At 40.9% G+C, this 16,837-nt stretch overlaps 1 protein-coding gene across 1 annotated transcript in view; it reads right to left on the bottom strand.

Moving 5' to 3' along the window:
- Nucleotides 1–2,603, bottom strand: part of RFFL (ring finger and FYVE like domain containing E3 ubiquitin protein ligase) — a gene marked incomplete at both ends in the record, with an annotated part of 45,751 nt that extends 43,148 nt beyond the window's left edge. Inside the window, one exon of the mRNA XM_084236800.1 lies at nucleotides 2,507–2,603. Coding sequence (XP_084092926.1) covers nucleotides 2,507–2,603 — 97 coding nt within the window. The remainder of the gene's footprint in view (nucleotides 1–2,506) is intronic.
- Between the last annotated feature and the right edge of the window lie 14,234 nt (nucleotides 2,604–16,837).

Below are 16,837 nucleotides of genomic sequence, written 5' to 3'. Positions count from 1 at the left end.
AACTCAACACTCCAATGGAAGGGACAGTGCCTCAAGACTAGGAAATAACGCTAATAAGGAAAAATAACACTACCTAAGGAAGTCAGAGGAGGTTTAACACAAGAACTAAGTCTTTGGGGGATGAGGACTGTGCTGGTCAGAGATAGGGGGACAACTAAGAATAGGCACGTGGTCTTAAAAGGACATGGCATAACAAGGGAGTTATGTGCTGACTCATAAAACTCATGGAAAAATGAGTCCAGTAAGGTCGAAGAGGAAAGAAATGGCTGGAGATAGGAGAGTGAGATAAAGGGAGGTAACAATAGGTAGGACAGGGTCAAATTATGAAGAACTTTAAGTAGGAAACAGGGAACCAATGGCACTCTGAAAATCTAAAATTAAAAAGAGTAGATGTGGACTTTTGTAAGATAACTTTGGCAACAATATGGAAAAAGTTGAAGCACAGACAGATAGTGGAGAAGCCTAGTCAAAGTTTTGATTAAGGTTTGGAACCATAAGGTACCAATCAAATTCCTGTAGGCAAAACAGGTAAAATGTGTCATCTTTTGTGAGTAACACTTTGATGAATGGTAGTATTTGTAATTTTTGAAGAATGCTGGCCCTATCTAAAAGGAATGCACACAAAATTTTGAGCTATAGATTGATTTGATGTCTTGTTTTATACATCTGGAAAGTTAAGGCAATACAGTGGGAATGAAGAAAAACCACATGAAATAGTACTCCCATACATCAGAAGGGTTTAGCAGCTATAAATAAAGCATATTTAGAGGATATGAGGCATAAAAAGAATGAATAGGAAGATTTGGTAGCTATAATTAACAGAGTTCAAACATACAGCAATACAAGCGATAACAGATACTGAGTGGGGGAGATAATGAGTTGTGTACACGGGTACATGTTGAACTTAAGATGACTTTTCTTTTTTTTTATTTTATTTTTATTTTTTTATAGAGGCATGTTATTTATTTGTTTGTTTGTTTATACACGCACTGGGTACAGTCAGAAGCGCGGGAGGGTGAGAGAATTCACCAGAGCAGGGAGCAGAGCAGGCAGAAGGACCGAAGTACACTGCTGAGGGGAGCAGCGGGCGGCAGGAGAGGTCTGCGCGCCATGTGGGACCCTCCTCCAGTGGCGGGGAGCAGCCGGGGTATAGGCCGCGGGCAGCTTCACAACCCAGCGCTCAACCGCTGCGCCACCGGGGAGGCCCTAAGATGACTTTTCAAACACCCTGGTAGGCTTGTCAATTCTGACAAAGCTTATTGATAGTTGTCAAGTTGGAAATAAGGACCCGAAGTTTCTTAAGAAGACAGGCTGGTAATACACACTGAAGATAGTTTAATTAATGGGCATATTTGAGATCCTTGGAGAAGAAGGAAGAGTGAGAGTAAAAAGATATCTAAAGCAAAGTCTTGGAGCATCTCAACACTTATGATAGAAAAATATGAGAAGAAATAAAGGAAGGCTACTCTGGAAATTCAGAAGAGACAAGGTCACCTCAATAGCTAAATAACGAGGCTGTTTGGCGGGTGGTCAGGAAGGGAATGGTTCACCCGTGCCAGACACTGGGCAGAGATTAAGTAAGATGGAAGCTGAAACCAGGACATTGAGTTAGGTAATTAGGAGCCTACTTGTAATCTTCAGGAAAACACTAGAAAGGTAATTGGGGGTAGAAGCCAAAATAACAAAGGGTTGATAAGAGAATCAGGGTTGAGAAGTACTGTTCCTGATTCTATCATTACTGAGAAGCTACAATGTGCCAGGTATCATGGATACAATTTCAACATAACAGATGCTGACTCTCAATACAGCCTATGATTAGAATAAACACAGGGCTCTCCTGAGCACTCCTCCAGTCTTGGTTGAGTAAGCAGTGACTTCATGGAGTAAGTGAAGCCAGTTGGCCAGGTTAAGCCAGGGTGGGGTATTTCAGAGAAGGCTCTTTTGTGCAATGTCCTGAGGCGAAAGAGACCATGGACTACCTGGGGATAAGTGAAAGCAGCAGAGCAAACTTTGAGGGGGGCAACTACCTAGCAAACTGAATCTGAAGTTAAAAAGTTTGAGAGAAGGTAGTAACCTGAACAGAATTAGGGACGAGGGGAGGTAAACTCGCTGGTGAGACAGTGCTATGTACAATTCAATGTTCACAATTATTAGGTAGATAAGCAAATATGCTTGCCTCTTTCTCTTCCCTTAACAATTGTTTGCTCTAAACTATGTCTCACAAGACACAGTAAGGGCCAAAAATAAGCAAAAGCAAAAGATGTGTAAAGCTCTAAACGTTTCGCTAAGATTTATACAATAAACAGTCTAATTAGGTGTAAAGCCACATTCAGATTCCAAAAGAAATGAAACCTTTCCCCTTAAAACCCCCTCCAAAGAGCTGAGGACTAACTTTAAGATAGCTAATTGATGAGGCATTGACTCACTCTGAAAACTAAGGCTCTTCCCAGTGTCTACTGCAGCTCAGTCTAGCTAATGAAGCTGAGAGATAATAGTCTGGGGTTACCTGATTTTGCCTGTTTCAAAACATGGCCATGGCAGAAAGCAAGCTGCCTCCAGTTCCTGCCGCTGAGGTCCTTGGAGCCATATTCAGATGAGATCATCTCAGTAACCAACACTGGCGGCTTTCAGGCAGAGTGAATGGTGCCGCCTGGGGACGTATCTTTGGTAAGCAAGATTGCAACAGAGCAGGCAGTTTACCCAGGGCAGTGCTGACTCATGCTAGGCAAAACTCGAATTTCCCAAACAACTCTGCCAGAGCCAACTGCAGTCAACTGTGACCTGGAAGAGGCGCTCCATTGATTTTTTTAAACTGAGGGCTGTCTACTTGGGACAGGTAAACCTCATTCCCTTACTGTTGGTTACTCAGTGGCCACTGCAGCCCTTACCTGGAAATCTCCATGGGTCACTTTCTGAAATTTCATCTGAGAACAACCTGGGGCTCAGGGCAGCAAGATTTCTGAAGGCGGGGGTTCAGAGCTCAGAAGATTTCCTCAAGAGGGTGATAAAGAAGTCACTTTCCATTTACAAATTACAATATTGGGGTCAGAGCACTCAGGGATTTTGCCTAGTTGTTGCTAGCTAGCTGGCCAAAATATTAGGGAGAACACACTCACTGATCTTTTTTTCTAGGAGGCCTTCTCAGATCTCTTTATGTTCTTAGCTCTGGTTTGCTAGTTAACACAGAAATGCTGGAAGCTTTTTTTGTTTAATCTGCTGCCATATTCTCCATGCTAACGCTAAAATTATCCATCACTACACCTACTAGATGCTTAAGAAATAAAGGAGTCTGTTAAAAAACACAGTAACACTTGCTTTTAAAAGAAAAAGCCCTAAATTTATATTGTTTCTCATTTGTTGGACAGCTTATTAAAAAGTCAATTCTAGAATCATTGGCTCATCAACAGCTATTATTACTGAGTTTGTCCTGACACACTAGAGCTGGCACTGGTGCTATACAAAAACAACAAAAGATCAAGTCCTTGCTGTCTATAAGCTTTCACTTGACAAGAAAGAAACTAAACTTCACAGCAAATCCTCCTGATCGCAACTTAAAATTTCCCACAGCCACATCAGCTTCTTCTCAGCAAGAGCATTTGAGGCCACCTTCTTGTCCATCCTTCAAGGTAGGCCTCACATAGCATGATCTCCAGATATAGCTGTCAACTTAGTTTGCCATTCAATAAATATTAGGTTAATTAAAATACATGAGCAGACCATCAGAACTTGCATCTAAAAAATTATATTCCTTTTCCAGGGACTAGTTTTAAAATGTTATTTATCCAACTCACTTAATCCTTCACAATTATATTAACCACACCTTGGATAATTACACTAAGCTTTATTTTAATAAGGTTTTATAAAATGTTCCCTCTTTTATTCCCCTTCAGTGTTTTCTTTTGCAGAAAATAGCTGTGTGTTTAAAGACATTGTCCTACAGTATGTGTTAATTAGTCCTTTTCAAATGATGAAAGCATTTTTACAGCAGTTGACAACCATTATCTCATGGACCACACTTTAAAAAAATATTTCTGTAGTTGATGATAAGTCACAAGCATTCTAATATGGAACAACTCTCCATAAGGTACAGTATGGAGCTCTATCAGAAGTTGTTGGTTTATTCTGCATTAGAAAACTTTAAAGAAGAGAAAATCCAGATGGTACTGTGCACAAGATATAAATGTAAATTACATGAAGAGTAACAAGAGAGCCAGAAGTATCAGGACTTCCTAATTATGCTGAAGTAAGTACTATTTAGCAGGTGAGGAGAGCTATCACAGGTTATCACTTCTCTATTAGGATTTTGTATAGTTTCCAAGACTTTTCCCAAAATATGACCATACTCCACCCTAGTTTCTTTCTTTTAGACCAGCAAAGCTGATGGTTTGCACATTTAGAGCTTATAAAAGATGCTAAATTTGGGGCCTCCCCTGGTGGCGCAGTGGTTGAGTGCTGGGCTGCGAAGCTGCCACAGCCTCTGCAGCGCCGCCAGTTCGATTCCCGGCCACCGGCGAGGGTCCCACATGGCGTGCAGACCTCTCCTGCCACGTCCACTGCTCCCCTCAGCAGTGTATTTTGTCGGTCTGCCTGTTCTGTTCCCCACTCTGGCTCTGGTGAATTCTCTCACCCTCCCGCGCTTCTGACTGTACCCAGTGCTTGTATAAATAAATCAATCTTAAAAAAAAAATGCTAAATTTGAACGAATGGCTTTAGGCACTTAAGGTTTTACAAGATTGCATGAAAACTATGAGAACATGAGACTGTGAGAAATGAGAAAGTAATTGTGGGCTTGGGCTCAAGGTAGTTCAATACATCATTTCAAAACTCAGACAAGTAAGTTACCGCCCAAAGTTATTTATAGGTTTATTTTTTATGGGTAGTCATGACACTCATTTACTATGTCTATGTATCACGTATGCATGTATGTGATTTGCATACACCCACATCCATTGTTTTACTTGAACAGAAGTATGCCATGCATTTTATAGCCCACACTTTTTTTTTCATTTTTGTTTTTTGCAACAGATCTTAACATCATAAACAATAAGTAGGTAGCAGGTGTCAAAAGAGGAATAAAAATATTCATTTCTCAGGATTCTGCAGTCTTTCAAAACCAAAGAAAATTACCAAACACATACCAAAATATGGAGGGATATACAAAATAGGGAGAGAACTGCAATCGGAGCAGAATAAGGAGGTATTTTTGGCTTTATTAGTATTTGAATTTTCTTTACAACAAAGGTATGTTCAAATATTGGTAATTTAAAATTTGGTTCAAGTTTAAAATACTTTACTTTTAATAAGCTTTAATCTTTTCTCCTCACTGTTTCCTCAACACCTCTCTTACCCACTTTCCCATTCACAACACAACACCCTAAATGACACTGCTCATTTCTTTTTTCAAGGATTTATTTATTTATACATACAAGAATTGGGGTACAGGCCAGAAGTGTGGGGGTTGAGAGGATTCACCAGAGACAGTGTGGGGAACAAAACAGGCAGATTGAAATACATTGCTGAGCGGAGCAGCGGGTGAGAGAGGAGAGGTATGTGGCACCATGTGGGTAGCTCCCTGACTGAGGATTGAACTCATGCTGCAGTGGCTGCAGATAGCTTCATAGGTTGCATCTTAAAACCCCTTGCGCCACCACGGAAGCCCTCATTTCTTCTTTTCAACAAAATGTATCTTACATCCACATGCTTTTTTCTGATTGAAAAGATGACGCAGGGTAAGTGATTATCAGACTTTTCTGCCCTCCCACCATTAGGATTAATGATGGATCCCTGCGGTCCTCAATGCATGCCTGATGGTGGGCACCTGGAGTGGGGTGGGGGCATTCGTAGGTGGGTACACCTGGGCTGAGAGACTGGGCTCATAAGAGTGGCATCACGGGGAACAAGCAGAAGAAGCAGACACCATAAGAGAATGCTGGAGAGCCCAGAAAGAGTGAAGATTCACCAGGTGCTCGGAGGCCCGCCAGCCTCCTGGCCCCGCACCCCTAACCCTACCCTGCCCCGCCCCCCTGCCTGCCTTGTACCTGGTAAAATCCAAATAAAAGCCTGAAAAAGACACCAAGGGCTCCAGGACTCTCTTTACCTGTCTGCATAGGTTCAAGAAATCCTGCTCTGGCCTATCCTGACACTGCAGATGGTAAATTGATAAACCCAAATTTCCAGGAACTAGAGGCCATCTCACCTTGGTGGTAACTCAAGACATAGCCAAATTCTAATCTTTAGTGTTCAAAGATCTTAAAACCTTTTTTAAACTGAAGTATATATACTTCCAAAATAGACAATGAGTGTCAACCAAACACCATCTAATAAATCACAGAAACTAAGCAAAAAACACACCAAAAAAAAAAAAAAAGACCATGCAGTAAACTTTAGAATATTCAAGAATCAACAGCAATGCTTACTGAATATGATCACCTCTCACCCAGTCCCTCAGAAACTCTGAATTAGCAGAAGTGGAGGGAAGCCCCAGTATCTGCATTTTTTATAAGCATCTCCCTCTCCCAAGTGATTCTGATACTGATGTGCCTTAGATAATGTTCTGAGAGAGGGCATAGCTATGGTCCCAACCACTGTCCACAGTAAAATAAAGAAGTTTCTTCAAAGTTCCCCAAACTGAACAGTCACAGAGAAGGTCTTAGACATCAGTCCCTTCACACTCAACTGGCAAGAATATGACGACTGAACTGTATTTTGTTGGTTGGACCATTACTTTCTTCAAGCCTCCAGAGATAATTACCTTAAGTATTCTAAAAGATTTCAGCTGTCACCCACAGACTTGTTACACTGACACAGTTTCACACCTGGGATGCAGTACAAGGAGCAGAATGGAATTTATATGACTATGAACATTAAAGTTCGCTTGACTCGACAGTCAAATAAAACAAAGGAAAAAACCCTTCCCTCTTCTCGCTGCCCCCAACCAGGCACAAGTTACAGCAGAGACTTCTGACTTCCTGATGAGGCAGTTCTGCTCAGAAATTCAAACCATGGGATGCTGTGCAGCTCATGTATCCGGAGAGTGCCCGAATGCCAGCTTATCACCACGGCATCAGCCAATGCAAGCTTACTGTAACATTTGGAAGCACAACCAGCTGTATAAAATGGTCTCTCCTGGGAGACAAAGGCTGTCGCCATGGCAGAGATCATTCCATCTCGGGGCCAGAAGGACCAGGCAGTCCGTCCCTTTAATCTTTTACGAGCTACTTTCATGTTCAGATGTAGGGACTGGCACTGCATTAAGCTCAACCCACTTCACTGTACTCCACTGGCCCACAACCCATAGGCTGATGAAGGCATGCGAACTGAGCCTGTGCCGCAGGTGCAGTTACCAGACTGTTGTATAATGTAATTGTGGGTGCTTTGTTATCCTCTCCGGTGTAAAACTTCATAGTTCAGAGAGGTATCCAATATCAAGAGCACAGCAACTGCCTACTTCAGGCACAATGAAATACTAGGTTCCTAAATGTCAGGAATTTTAAAACGAATAAGCTTATAGGGAAAGCCGACTCCAAAGTTGAGAGGACAGTCTGAGGCCTTGATGACAAGACTGGGAGAAAGGAAGTCAGTGACATGATCACTTTAGAAACCTGGCAATAGAAATCTTGGGACCACCCCATGTGTAATTTTCTGCACAAAGCTATTTCTTCATTTCCCCTCCCTCCCCTGAGCTGCTAATACAGAAGCAGGTCAGGGGAAAGGCCCTTGTCATCAAATTCCATCACCGAAACAACTCCAGTAGCTTTATAGGACCAGTAAGTGTTCTACGCCTTGGTAACAACCCTCTCAGAAAAAATATTTTGTAAATTCGACCCTGAATAATTTCCTGAATTTATAATTCTTTACTGTATATTGATATCTCTGGATTTTTCTTCCTCCCAGATTATTTCTCCCTTCTCCATGACCCCCCCCCCCAATTTAACTCTCAAGCCCTGCCTTTAGTATGTCAAACTTCCCACATTTTCACTATTGTTTCCTCTAAAAATACAAGATTATCTCCACACAACTATAGGAGGCCTTTGTGACATGTATTACCATCTTGATGGGTGATTTCTAGCCAAGTAGGTAAGGTTAGCTGTTCATCTACAGTTAATCTTCAAACTGACTTCTGTAGACTATGGAAATAAAAGGATGGGACTGCACAGCTTGAATGTCCCATCAAGGTAATCAAAGTAATGGAAAAGGGAAAGAAGACAGAAGGAGAGATTTCAAACTAAAGACTGAACTGTACATTTCAGTAGCACTTAAGAAAACACTCCATCTGACTAAAGCAGCTGATGAGTAGACAAATACCCAAAGGACTGCACATTCTCTAAAGATTATTGTGCTCACAGTTCTTGCTTCCCTCAAGGTTCTGCAAGAGATCACATCATAATCAGATTTGCATTATTTATAATAAAATGGATAGATACTCCCTAACAATCAGAATTCTACTGATTTACTTGCAAATAAAACTACAACCTTATATCTACCCAAGTCTATGTAACAGGAATAAAATACAATTTAGGCCTTTCAAAAAGATCTCTATTATTCCTTTTATATGAAAACAAAAAAGGGTTAGAGAAACCAAAAGTTCTGCCCTAGGCATTCATGCTTTAAAAAAAAAAAAAAAAAATCATCTCGGACCTCCCTGGTGGCTCAACAGGTTGAGCACAGCGCTGTGAAGCTGTCCACAGCCTCTGCAGCGTGGGTTCAATTCCCGGCGGCCTGGGAGATTCCCACATGGCAAGGCAGACCTCTCCTGTCGTGCCCGCTGCTCCTCTCAGCGGTGTTTTCGGTCCTCCTGCCTGTTCTGCTCCCCACTCTGTCTCTGGTGAATCCTCTCACCCTCACGTGCCTCTGGCCTATACCTCAGCTCTTGTATAAATAAAAAATAAATCTTTAAAAAAAGTCTCAGGAAAAAATTCATTATCAATTGAAAAATAAGCACTGCAGAAGAGTAGGTAAAGTATGCACACAGAACATACACATATACACATATGGAGCGCTAGAGATATAAATGGATCGTTTAAAAGTCAAAAAACACTTAATAGTGGTTACTTCTGGAAGGGATGGAGGTTTCATCTCCTGTTTTATATATGCTCTTGTGCTTTTTTAGTGTGTTCAAATGAACAGTGTAAGCTAATTAATGTCAGAAAAAAAGCACCCAAGGTTACCTGACAAAAAGCAACAAGTTTTCAGGGCCATTCTGAGCCAAATTCTATCCATTGGGGCAAATTTATAAAGAATTAACAGCAAATTCCATTTTGGGAATGGTGCTGTTAGTCCATTTGTTCACTAGCACTGGCAGCACTGGAGGTTGTGTTGTACTAGGTACTGGCAGGTAAGAGTCTTCACGCTCATAATTCTTGCCCGTACCAAGGTTAGTCTTAGTCTTCCTCCTCTAAAGGAGATGGTAGTGGAGGGCAAGGAGAGGGTGCTTAAAAAGTGGAAGAAAAAAAAAGCCAAACCTCTGAACACTGTGGAGGCAGCCCATGAAGGGCTAACTTGCACATGTCTCAAAAATCTCTGATCACTGTTAGTCAAACCAGTCTTACTGATGATCACTAATCTGATGAACAAAAAAACAAAAAAACAAAAAAACAAAAAAAAACAAAACAGACACCACCTGTTAGAAAAGCTTAAATAAAAAATGGTGACAATAACAAATGGTGGCAAGGATGCAGAGAAACTGATTTTCCCACATTGCTAGTGAGACTGCAAAATGGTCCAGTCTGTATACTTGGGCACACACCCCGACAGGTTACAACGTGTGTCCATACAAGTGCCTGTACACAAATGTTCATGAAGACTTTATGTGAAAGAAGGAAATACAGGCGAAACACTACATGATATGCACATCAAAGACATCTTTACAGACACATCACCCAAAGCAGTGATAGTGAAGGCAAAGATAAACAGCTGGGACTACATCAAATTAAAGAGCTTCTGCACAGCAAAAGAGACAATAACAAAAACAAAGAGAAACCCCACCAACTGGGAGAACATTTTTGCACACAACACTAATGATAAAGGACTGATCACAAAAATCTGCAAAGAGCTGATGAGACTCAACAACAACAAAGAAAATAATCCAGTCAAAAAATGGGCAGAAGAGCTAAAAAGAAACTTCTCTGAAGAGGAAATGCAAATGGCCAACAGGCATATGAAAAAATGTTCAACATCTCTTGCAATCAGGGAAATGCAAATCAAAACTACCATGAGATACCATCTTACACCAGTGAGAATGGCACATATTAAAAAAACTAGCAACAACAAATGTTGGCGAGGGTGTGGAGAAAAAGGAACTCTTCTGCACTGTTGGTGGGAGTGCAAACTGGTCCAACCACTATGGAGAGCTGTGTGGAGATTTCTGGACCTACTAAACATAGAGTTTCCATATGATCCAGCAATTCCACTCCTAGGTATTTACCCAAAGGACACAGAAACATCAATTCCAAAGAACACCTGCACCCCTATGTTTATAGCAGCACTGTTTACAATAGCTAAGCTTTGGAAACAACCCAAATGCCCAAAAATAGATGACTGGATCAAGAAGATGTGGTACTTATACACCATGGAATATTACTCAGCATTCAAAAAGGATAAACACATGCAATTTGCAGCAACATGGATGGCGCTGGAAGGGATCATGCTCAGCGAAATAAGCCAGAAAGAAAAAGAAAAATGCCGGATGGTCTCACTCATAGCAGGAATCTAGAAAACTTAAATAAGGGACCAGGAAAAAGAATAACTATAAGAAAGAATATATCAAAATCAACAAACAACTATGAACCAGAGACACTCTATGGGGGGTGGGGGGTGGGGAAAGGAGGGATTAGGGTCAAAATAAGGGGGCTGTAATTGTATGGGGAATATAAAAATGAAATTTAAATAAAAAAAAAAACACCAAACTTTATGTGAAATAGCTCAAACTGGAAACAACCTAGATGTCCTTTAATATAATGGATCAATGGCTAAACAAAACAAAACTGTGATACACCCATACCATGGAATACTATTTGGTCACAAGAAAGAATGGATTAGCACTACATACAACTTGGATAGAGGGCATCATGCTGAATAAGAAATGCCAAGTATCAGAAGGACACACAGGTATGATTCTGCATCCAAAACATTTAAAAAATGATAAAATTATAGGGAACAGATGATGGCAGAGATGTGGATGTGCGTAATTCTAAAAGTGTAATTATTCATTCCTTTGTCCAACCACTATGGGGAACTAAGGAAGGTGAAAAATTTACAAATTAGAGCACATTTCATATTATTTCACAGTTCCCACTATATCAGAAACAAAGAGTCTTTGTTTTTAATGTTTTTGTGTGTATTTTAAATTTTTAAGTATATTTTTATTGGAGTGACTTTGCACTTAATATTATATAAGTTTCAGGTGTACATCATTATAAATCAATGGAGACTTATTCTAAGGAAAAAAGAATTCTTGAAGCATGGATCGAGTCCTGGCCTAATCAACAGAAATACATTTCAAGTGTTAACCTGTGCCCCATCCCTTTTGGCACTTGTGTCAGAGCTCGCCCAGAGCCATGAGGAATGAATAGGAACGCAGCCGAAGTAACACATACAGAATGAACTCTCACTGCAATTTCAGCTCATCTTTCAGCCAAAAGTGTCCTGTTTGATACAAAAAACATCTTAAAACTGCAGCAATCAGAAAAACTATAAAATATGTGGCTTCCAGGTTGGGCACCTCACATGTGTCAGGCTTGCTGCAAACAGCATTTCTTACAAAAGTTTAGGTAGTAGTCTCCAAAACGTGGGAGAAATGTTGATGGAAAAAATTAAAATGATGGGTCTCCCTGGTGGCTCTGGGGTTAACGTCTCAGTGCCATCAAGCTATCACCACCACGGCCTGAGTTTGATCCCCAGCCAAGGAGCTAACCCACATGGCTCAGCAGACCTCTCCTGTCTCTACCGCTGCTCCTCTCAGCAGTGTATTTCAGTGGATCTGCCTGTTCTGCTTCCCACTCTGTCTCTGGTGAATCTTCTCACCCCCCACACCTCTGGCCTACACCCCAGTTCTTGTGTGCATAAATAAATAAATCTTAAAAAAAAAAAAATGATGCTTCCTCTGTGATCCTGCAAGGCAGTCCTTGCAGGGCCATACATGTACCTTGTCTCAAACCTAGATTACAAAGCTGTAAATCAGGGCTTAAATCAGGGCTTCGGGGGGAGCGGGAAAGGGGGTGTGTGGTGGCGCTGTGGGACATCAACACTTACCCATCTTATGTAGAAGCCAATTTATTGGAAAGGCCTATTGACAAATAGGAAATACCAAACAAACAAACAATATCACCGATAAATTCTCTTCTTCCCCAATGCTTTAGCTATTTAGTCAAAGATTCTAAAGTAACTTGCTTATACATTAAATACACTTACTTACAATTTTAGAATTAGTAACTGCTAACACAACTAAAACAAGTATCAAGTATTACTAACACCATTTTTTAAAAAAGATTTTATTTTTATTTTAGGGGCCTCCCCTGGTGGCGCAGTAGTTGAGTGCTGGGTTGCGAAGCTGTCCGCAGCCTCTAAAGCGCCGGTTCGATCCCTGGCCTCCAGTGAGGGTCCCACATGGCGCGCAGACCTCTCCTGCCGCCCGCTGCTCCCCTCAACAGTGTACCATCAGTCTGCCTGTACTGTTTCCCACTCTGGCTCTGGTGAATTCTCTCACCCTCCCGCGCTTCTGACTGTACCCAGTGCTTGTATAAATAAATAAACAAACAAATAAATAAATAAATCTTTAACAAAAAAAAAAAAGCTTTTATTTTTAAATTTATGTATGCATACAAGATCTGAGGTGTAGGCCAGAGAGGTATGGGGGTGGTGAGAGAATTTGCCAGAGACCGAGTGGGGAGCAGAACAGGAGGATCTACTGAAATACACTGCTGAGAGGAGCAGCAGGTGAGACAGGAGTGGTCTGCTGTGCCCTGTGGGTTAGCTCCCTGGCTGGGGATGAACTCAGGTCATAGCAGTGCCAGCACTGAGACTTAACCCCTGTGCCACGAGGGAGGCCCCGACTATTTTAATTTTTTTATTTTTTTAAAGATTTATTTACTTATGCACACAGGAGCCAGGGTGCAGGCCAGAGGTGCAGAGGGGTGAAAGGATTCATCAGAGACAGAGTAAGGAGCAGAACAGGCGGAGCTACTGAAATACACTGCTGAAGTGATAGTGAAGGCAAAGATAAACAGCTGGGACTACATCAAATTAAAGAGCTTCTGCACAGCAAAAGAGACAATAACAAAAACAAAGAGAAACCCCACCAACTGGGAGAACATTTTTGCACACAACACTAATGATAAAGGACTGATCACAAAAATCTGCAAAGAGCTGATGAGACTCAACAACAACAAAGAAAATAATCCAGTCAAAAAATGGGCAGAAGAGCTAAAAAGAAACTTCTCTGAAGAGGAAATGCAAATGGCCAACAGGCATATGAAAAAATGTTCAACATCACTTGCAATCAGGGAAATGCAAATCAAAACTACCATGAGATACCATCTTACACCAGTGAGAATGGCACATATTAAAAAAACTAGCAACAACAAATGTTGGCGAGGGTGTGGAGAAAAAGGAACTCTTCTGCACTGTTGGTGGGAATGCAAACTGGTCCAACCACTATGGAGAGCTGTGTGGAGATTTCTGGACCTACTAAACATAGAGCTTCCATATGGTCCAGCAATTCCACTCCTAGGTATTTACCTAAAGGACACAGAAACATCAATTCCAAAGAACACCTGCACCCCTATGTTTATAGCAGCACTATTTACAATAGCTAAGCTTTGGAAACAGCCCAAATGCCCAAAAATAGATGACTGGTTCAAGAAGATGTGGTACATATACACCATGGAATATTACTCAGCATTCAAAAAAGATAAACACATGCAATTTGCAGCAACATGGATGGCGCTGGAAGGGATCATGCTCAGCGAATTAAGCCAGAAAGAAAAAGAAAAATGCCGGATGGTCTCACTCATAGCAGGAATCTAGAAAACTTAAATAAGGGACCAGGAAAATGAATAACTATAAGAAAGTGAAAATCAAAATCAACAAAAAACTATGAACCAGAGACACTCTATGGGGGGTAGGGGGGTGGGAGGGGAGGGATTGGGGTCAAAATAAGGGGGTTGCAATTGTATGGGGAATATAAAAATAAAATTTATTATAAAAAAAAAATACACTGCTGAGGGGAGCAGTAGGCGAGGCAAGAGAAGTCTGCTGCACCATCTGGATTAGCTCCCTGGCTGGGGATCGAACTTGTGCTGCAGTGGCTGCCAAAGCTTCATAATGCAGAGTTTTACCCTTGTGCCACCAGGGAGGCCCATTTTTAAATCACATTCTGCACGAGGAAGCCCACAGATCATTTTAAGCCCACATTGTATGAAATGGAACCTAGTTCTAAAGTCCTACTCTGAAAAATAAAAGTAATAGATGAGTTGACGGAATGTGAAGAAGCCATAGCCTGGTGGCTGAGAGCTGGGCATCTCTAACCAGACAAGTAGGATTCAAACCCCTGTGCCCTTGGATTGTACGTCAACATTTCTGTGCAGCCTTTATTGCATCCGTGGAACATAGATAAGAGTACCTATATCTCACAGCATTGTTGAGATGATTAAAGTCCCTGACATACAGTTAAAGCATTGGTTAGCTGTTCATGCAGGCAAAACATGGCACAGTTTCACACAATAAAAGAAATGTCTGTCTTTTGTTCAGTCTTACATAAAATTCTCCCAAACTTACGGACAAATATAAGCCTTCTCTTAATTCCCACCAAAGTACCCACACAATTTCATTCAGAAAAAAGGATCATTAAGCAAACTTCTTACATAGTGCAGTAAGTAGAACAAATCCTGCTGGGACATACCTCATTTTCCAAGCTCTTATGGGCAACATATCTCAGTAGGAAGGGGATCTCTCTTGTAAAGACAATTTTATAACATCGTTCACCAAATGAAATATTCAAAGTAAAAAGTCAAAACTTTGCAAAGCAGGCAGAGAGGCTTTCAAACACACCTGTACACCCACTCACGCCCCCCATCCTTCTTTCCTAATCAAGGTTGTAATACCCAAGTCTGGTGACAGCTGGCACACAATCTGACAACACTGTTATCCTACCAAACAGTCATTAACTAGAAAAGGCCTGGTAAACCAACAACAGTGCTTGAAAAACCTCCTCTAGCCTGGATCCAGTTACAAAGCTGGAGTTTGCTCTGGAGATGTGTAACGAAAAAAAGCTTGACTTGAATAATCTAGATACATGTAATAACTTTCTCCCATTTCTAAGTTTCCCAACTATTTTAGGGAACAACCAAAGACATTTCAGAATCAGAAACACAAATTTCCAAAAGTTTTCCAAAAGTTTTAAACAATGCTTGCCCAAGGTTCCAACATAACTAGTAATTTAGACAGCCGTGCTAGGAGTTACAGAAGCTGCATTTGTTAAACTAGCAGTGCTTCTGAATAATTGAAACCTCCTCCAGAGCAAAGTCCAGACACAAAACAGTTCCTTGATAACACCCAAATGGTTTCATTACTGTTTAACCACCAAAATAACAGCTTCAATAATCTATTAATATTGACATTTCATCCAACGAAGGATGCAAAGCATGAACAGTAAGATTTTTTTTCTCTGCCCAAATCAACACTTACTTTGAAATTATAGCCACAAAAACTAATGTTTGCACCTAGACTATGTATAAAAAGGCTTCTAACAAGCAAACACAAGCTGAAATGCCTCAAAGAAACTATACCCCCAAATTTTATTTTCTGCCTTGCTCCTTGGCCCTTTGACTATATTTAACTGTGAGTAAAGTTATAGGCCTAAAGTTGAAATTTTCCCCCTAGTGCGTAATCAAGAGCGATAAAAAGGGTCTATAGCAATGGTGCACAAGTGAATTGGTGGTGGGAATTATGGGGACTACATCAGAGAGGAGAAAGCAAACATTGTACAAAAATGACCATTGATGTAAAAAATATATATATATATATATAAATTATATAAAAATTAAAGAGATAACTATCCCTCTTGATACGGGAACAAACTCAAGTTCTTTCAATGTATTCTAAAACAAAGGTTAAGTATTAACAATCAAGAATTACATTGCGGTTGTGATCTTAGCAAATCATCCAGTGACGGAACTTCTCCCCCTTGGCAGGAACGGAAATTCTCAGCTGGTTCAGTTACAAGTAGCTTAAGAAAATGATCAAGGACCTCTGATATCAAGTTGCTAAGATGTTCTCAGAACCCCCAGTGCTATTCAAAGGGTGTAGTTGCAGATTCTTGGTGGAAGTCCAAGTCAAGATAAACATAATGACTCATAGCAAGGGTGTAGGAAGGGGTATACACGCTGGCACTGCTGGGACACGCAAGTGCCTGATTCTCCTGATAATTATTTATTTTTTGTACTTGACCGAAGTATTAGTTGGTAACAGATTGGGAGAACATTTACAAAACTGGATCTTTTAAAATTTATTTATTTTTGCATAGAAGAACTGGGGTAATAGGCCAGATGTATGTGCGGGATATGAGAAGATTCATCAGAGACAGAGTGGTGAGCAGAACAGGCGTGTCTACTGAAATATAGAGAGCAGTAGGCAAGACAGGAGAGACAGGGATCAAACTCAGGCCACAGTGGTGACAGCACTGAGACTTAACCCCCAGGCCACCAGGGAAGACCAAAGCAGGTTCCTCACCATGGCTAATTTGAGATGCACTATGCTTTCACATTATGAAGTGCCAATTCAGTCATTTATTGTTTTGAGGGAATCAAAGTACCTTCGCCCTCACTGTCCTATAGCTCCTGAT

Source organism: Talpa europaea (assembly GCF_964194135.1).
Source record: "Talpa europaea genome assembly, chromosome: 7".
Classification (NCBI taxonomy): Eukaryota; Metazoa; Chordata; class Mammalia; order Eulipotyphla; family Talpidae; genus Talpa; species Talpa europaea.
The sequence above is the reverse complement of the archived record's forward strand: the minus strand, read 5'-3'. Positions and strand labels throughout refer to the sequence as shown.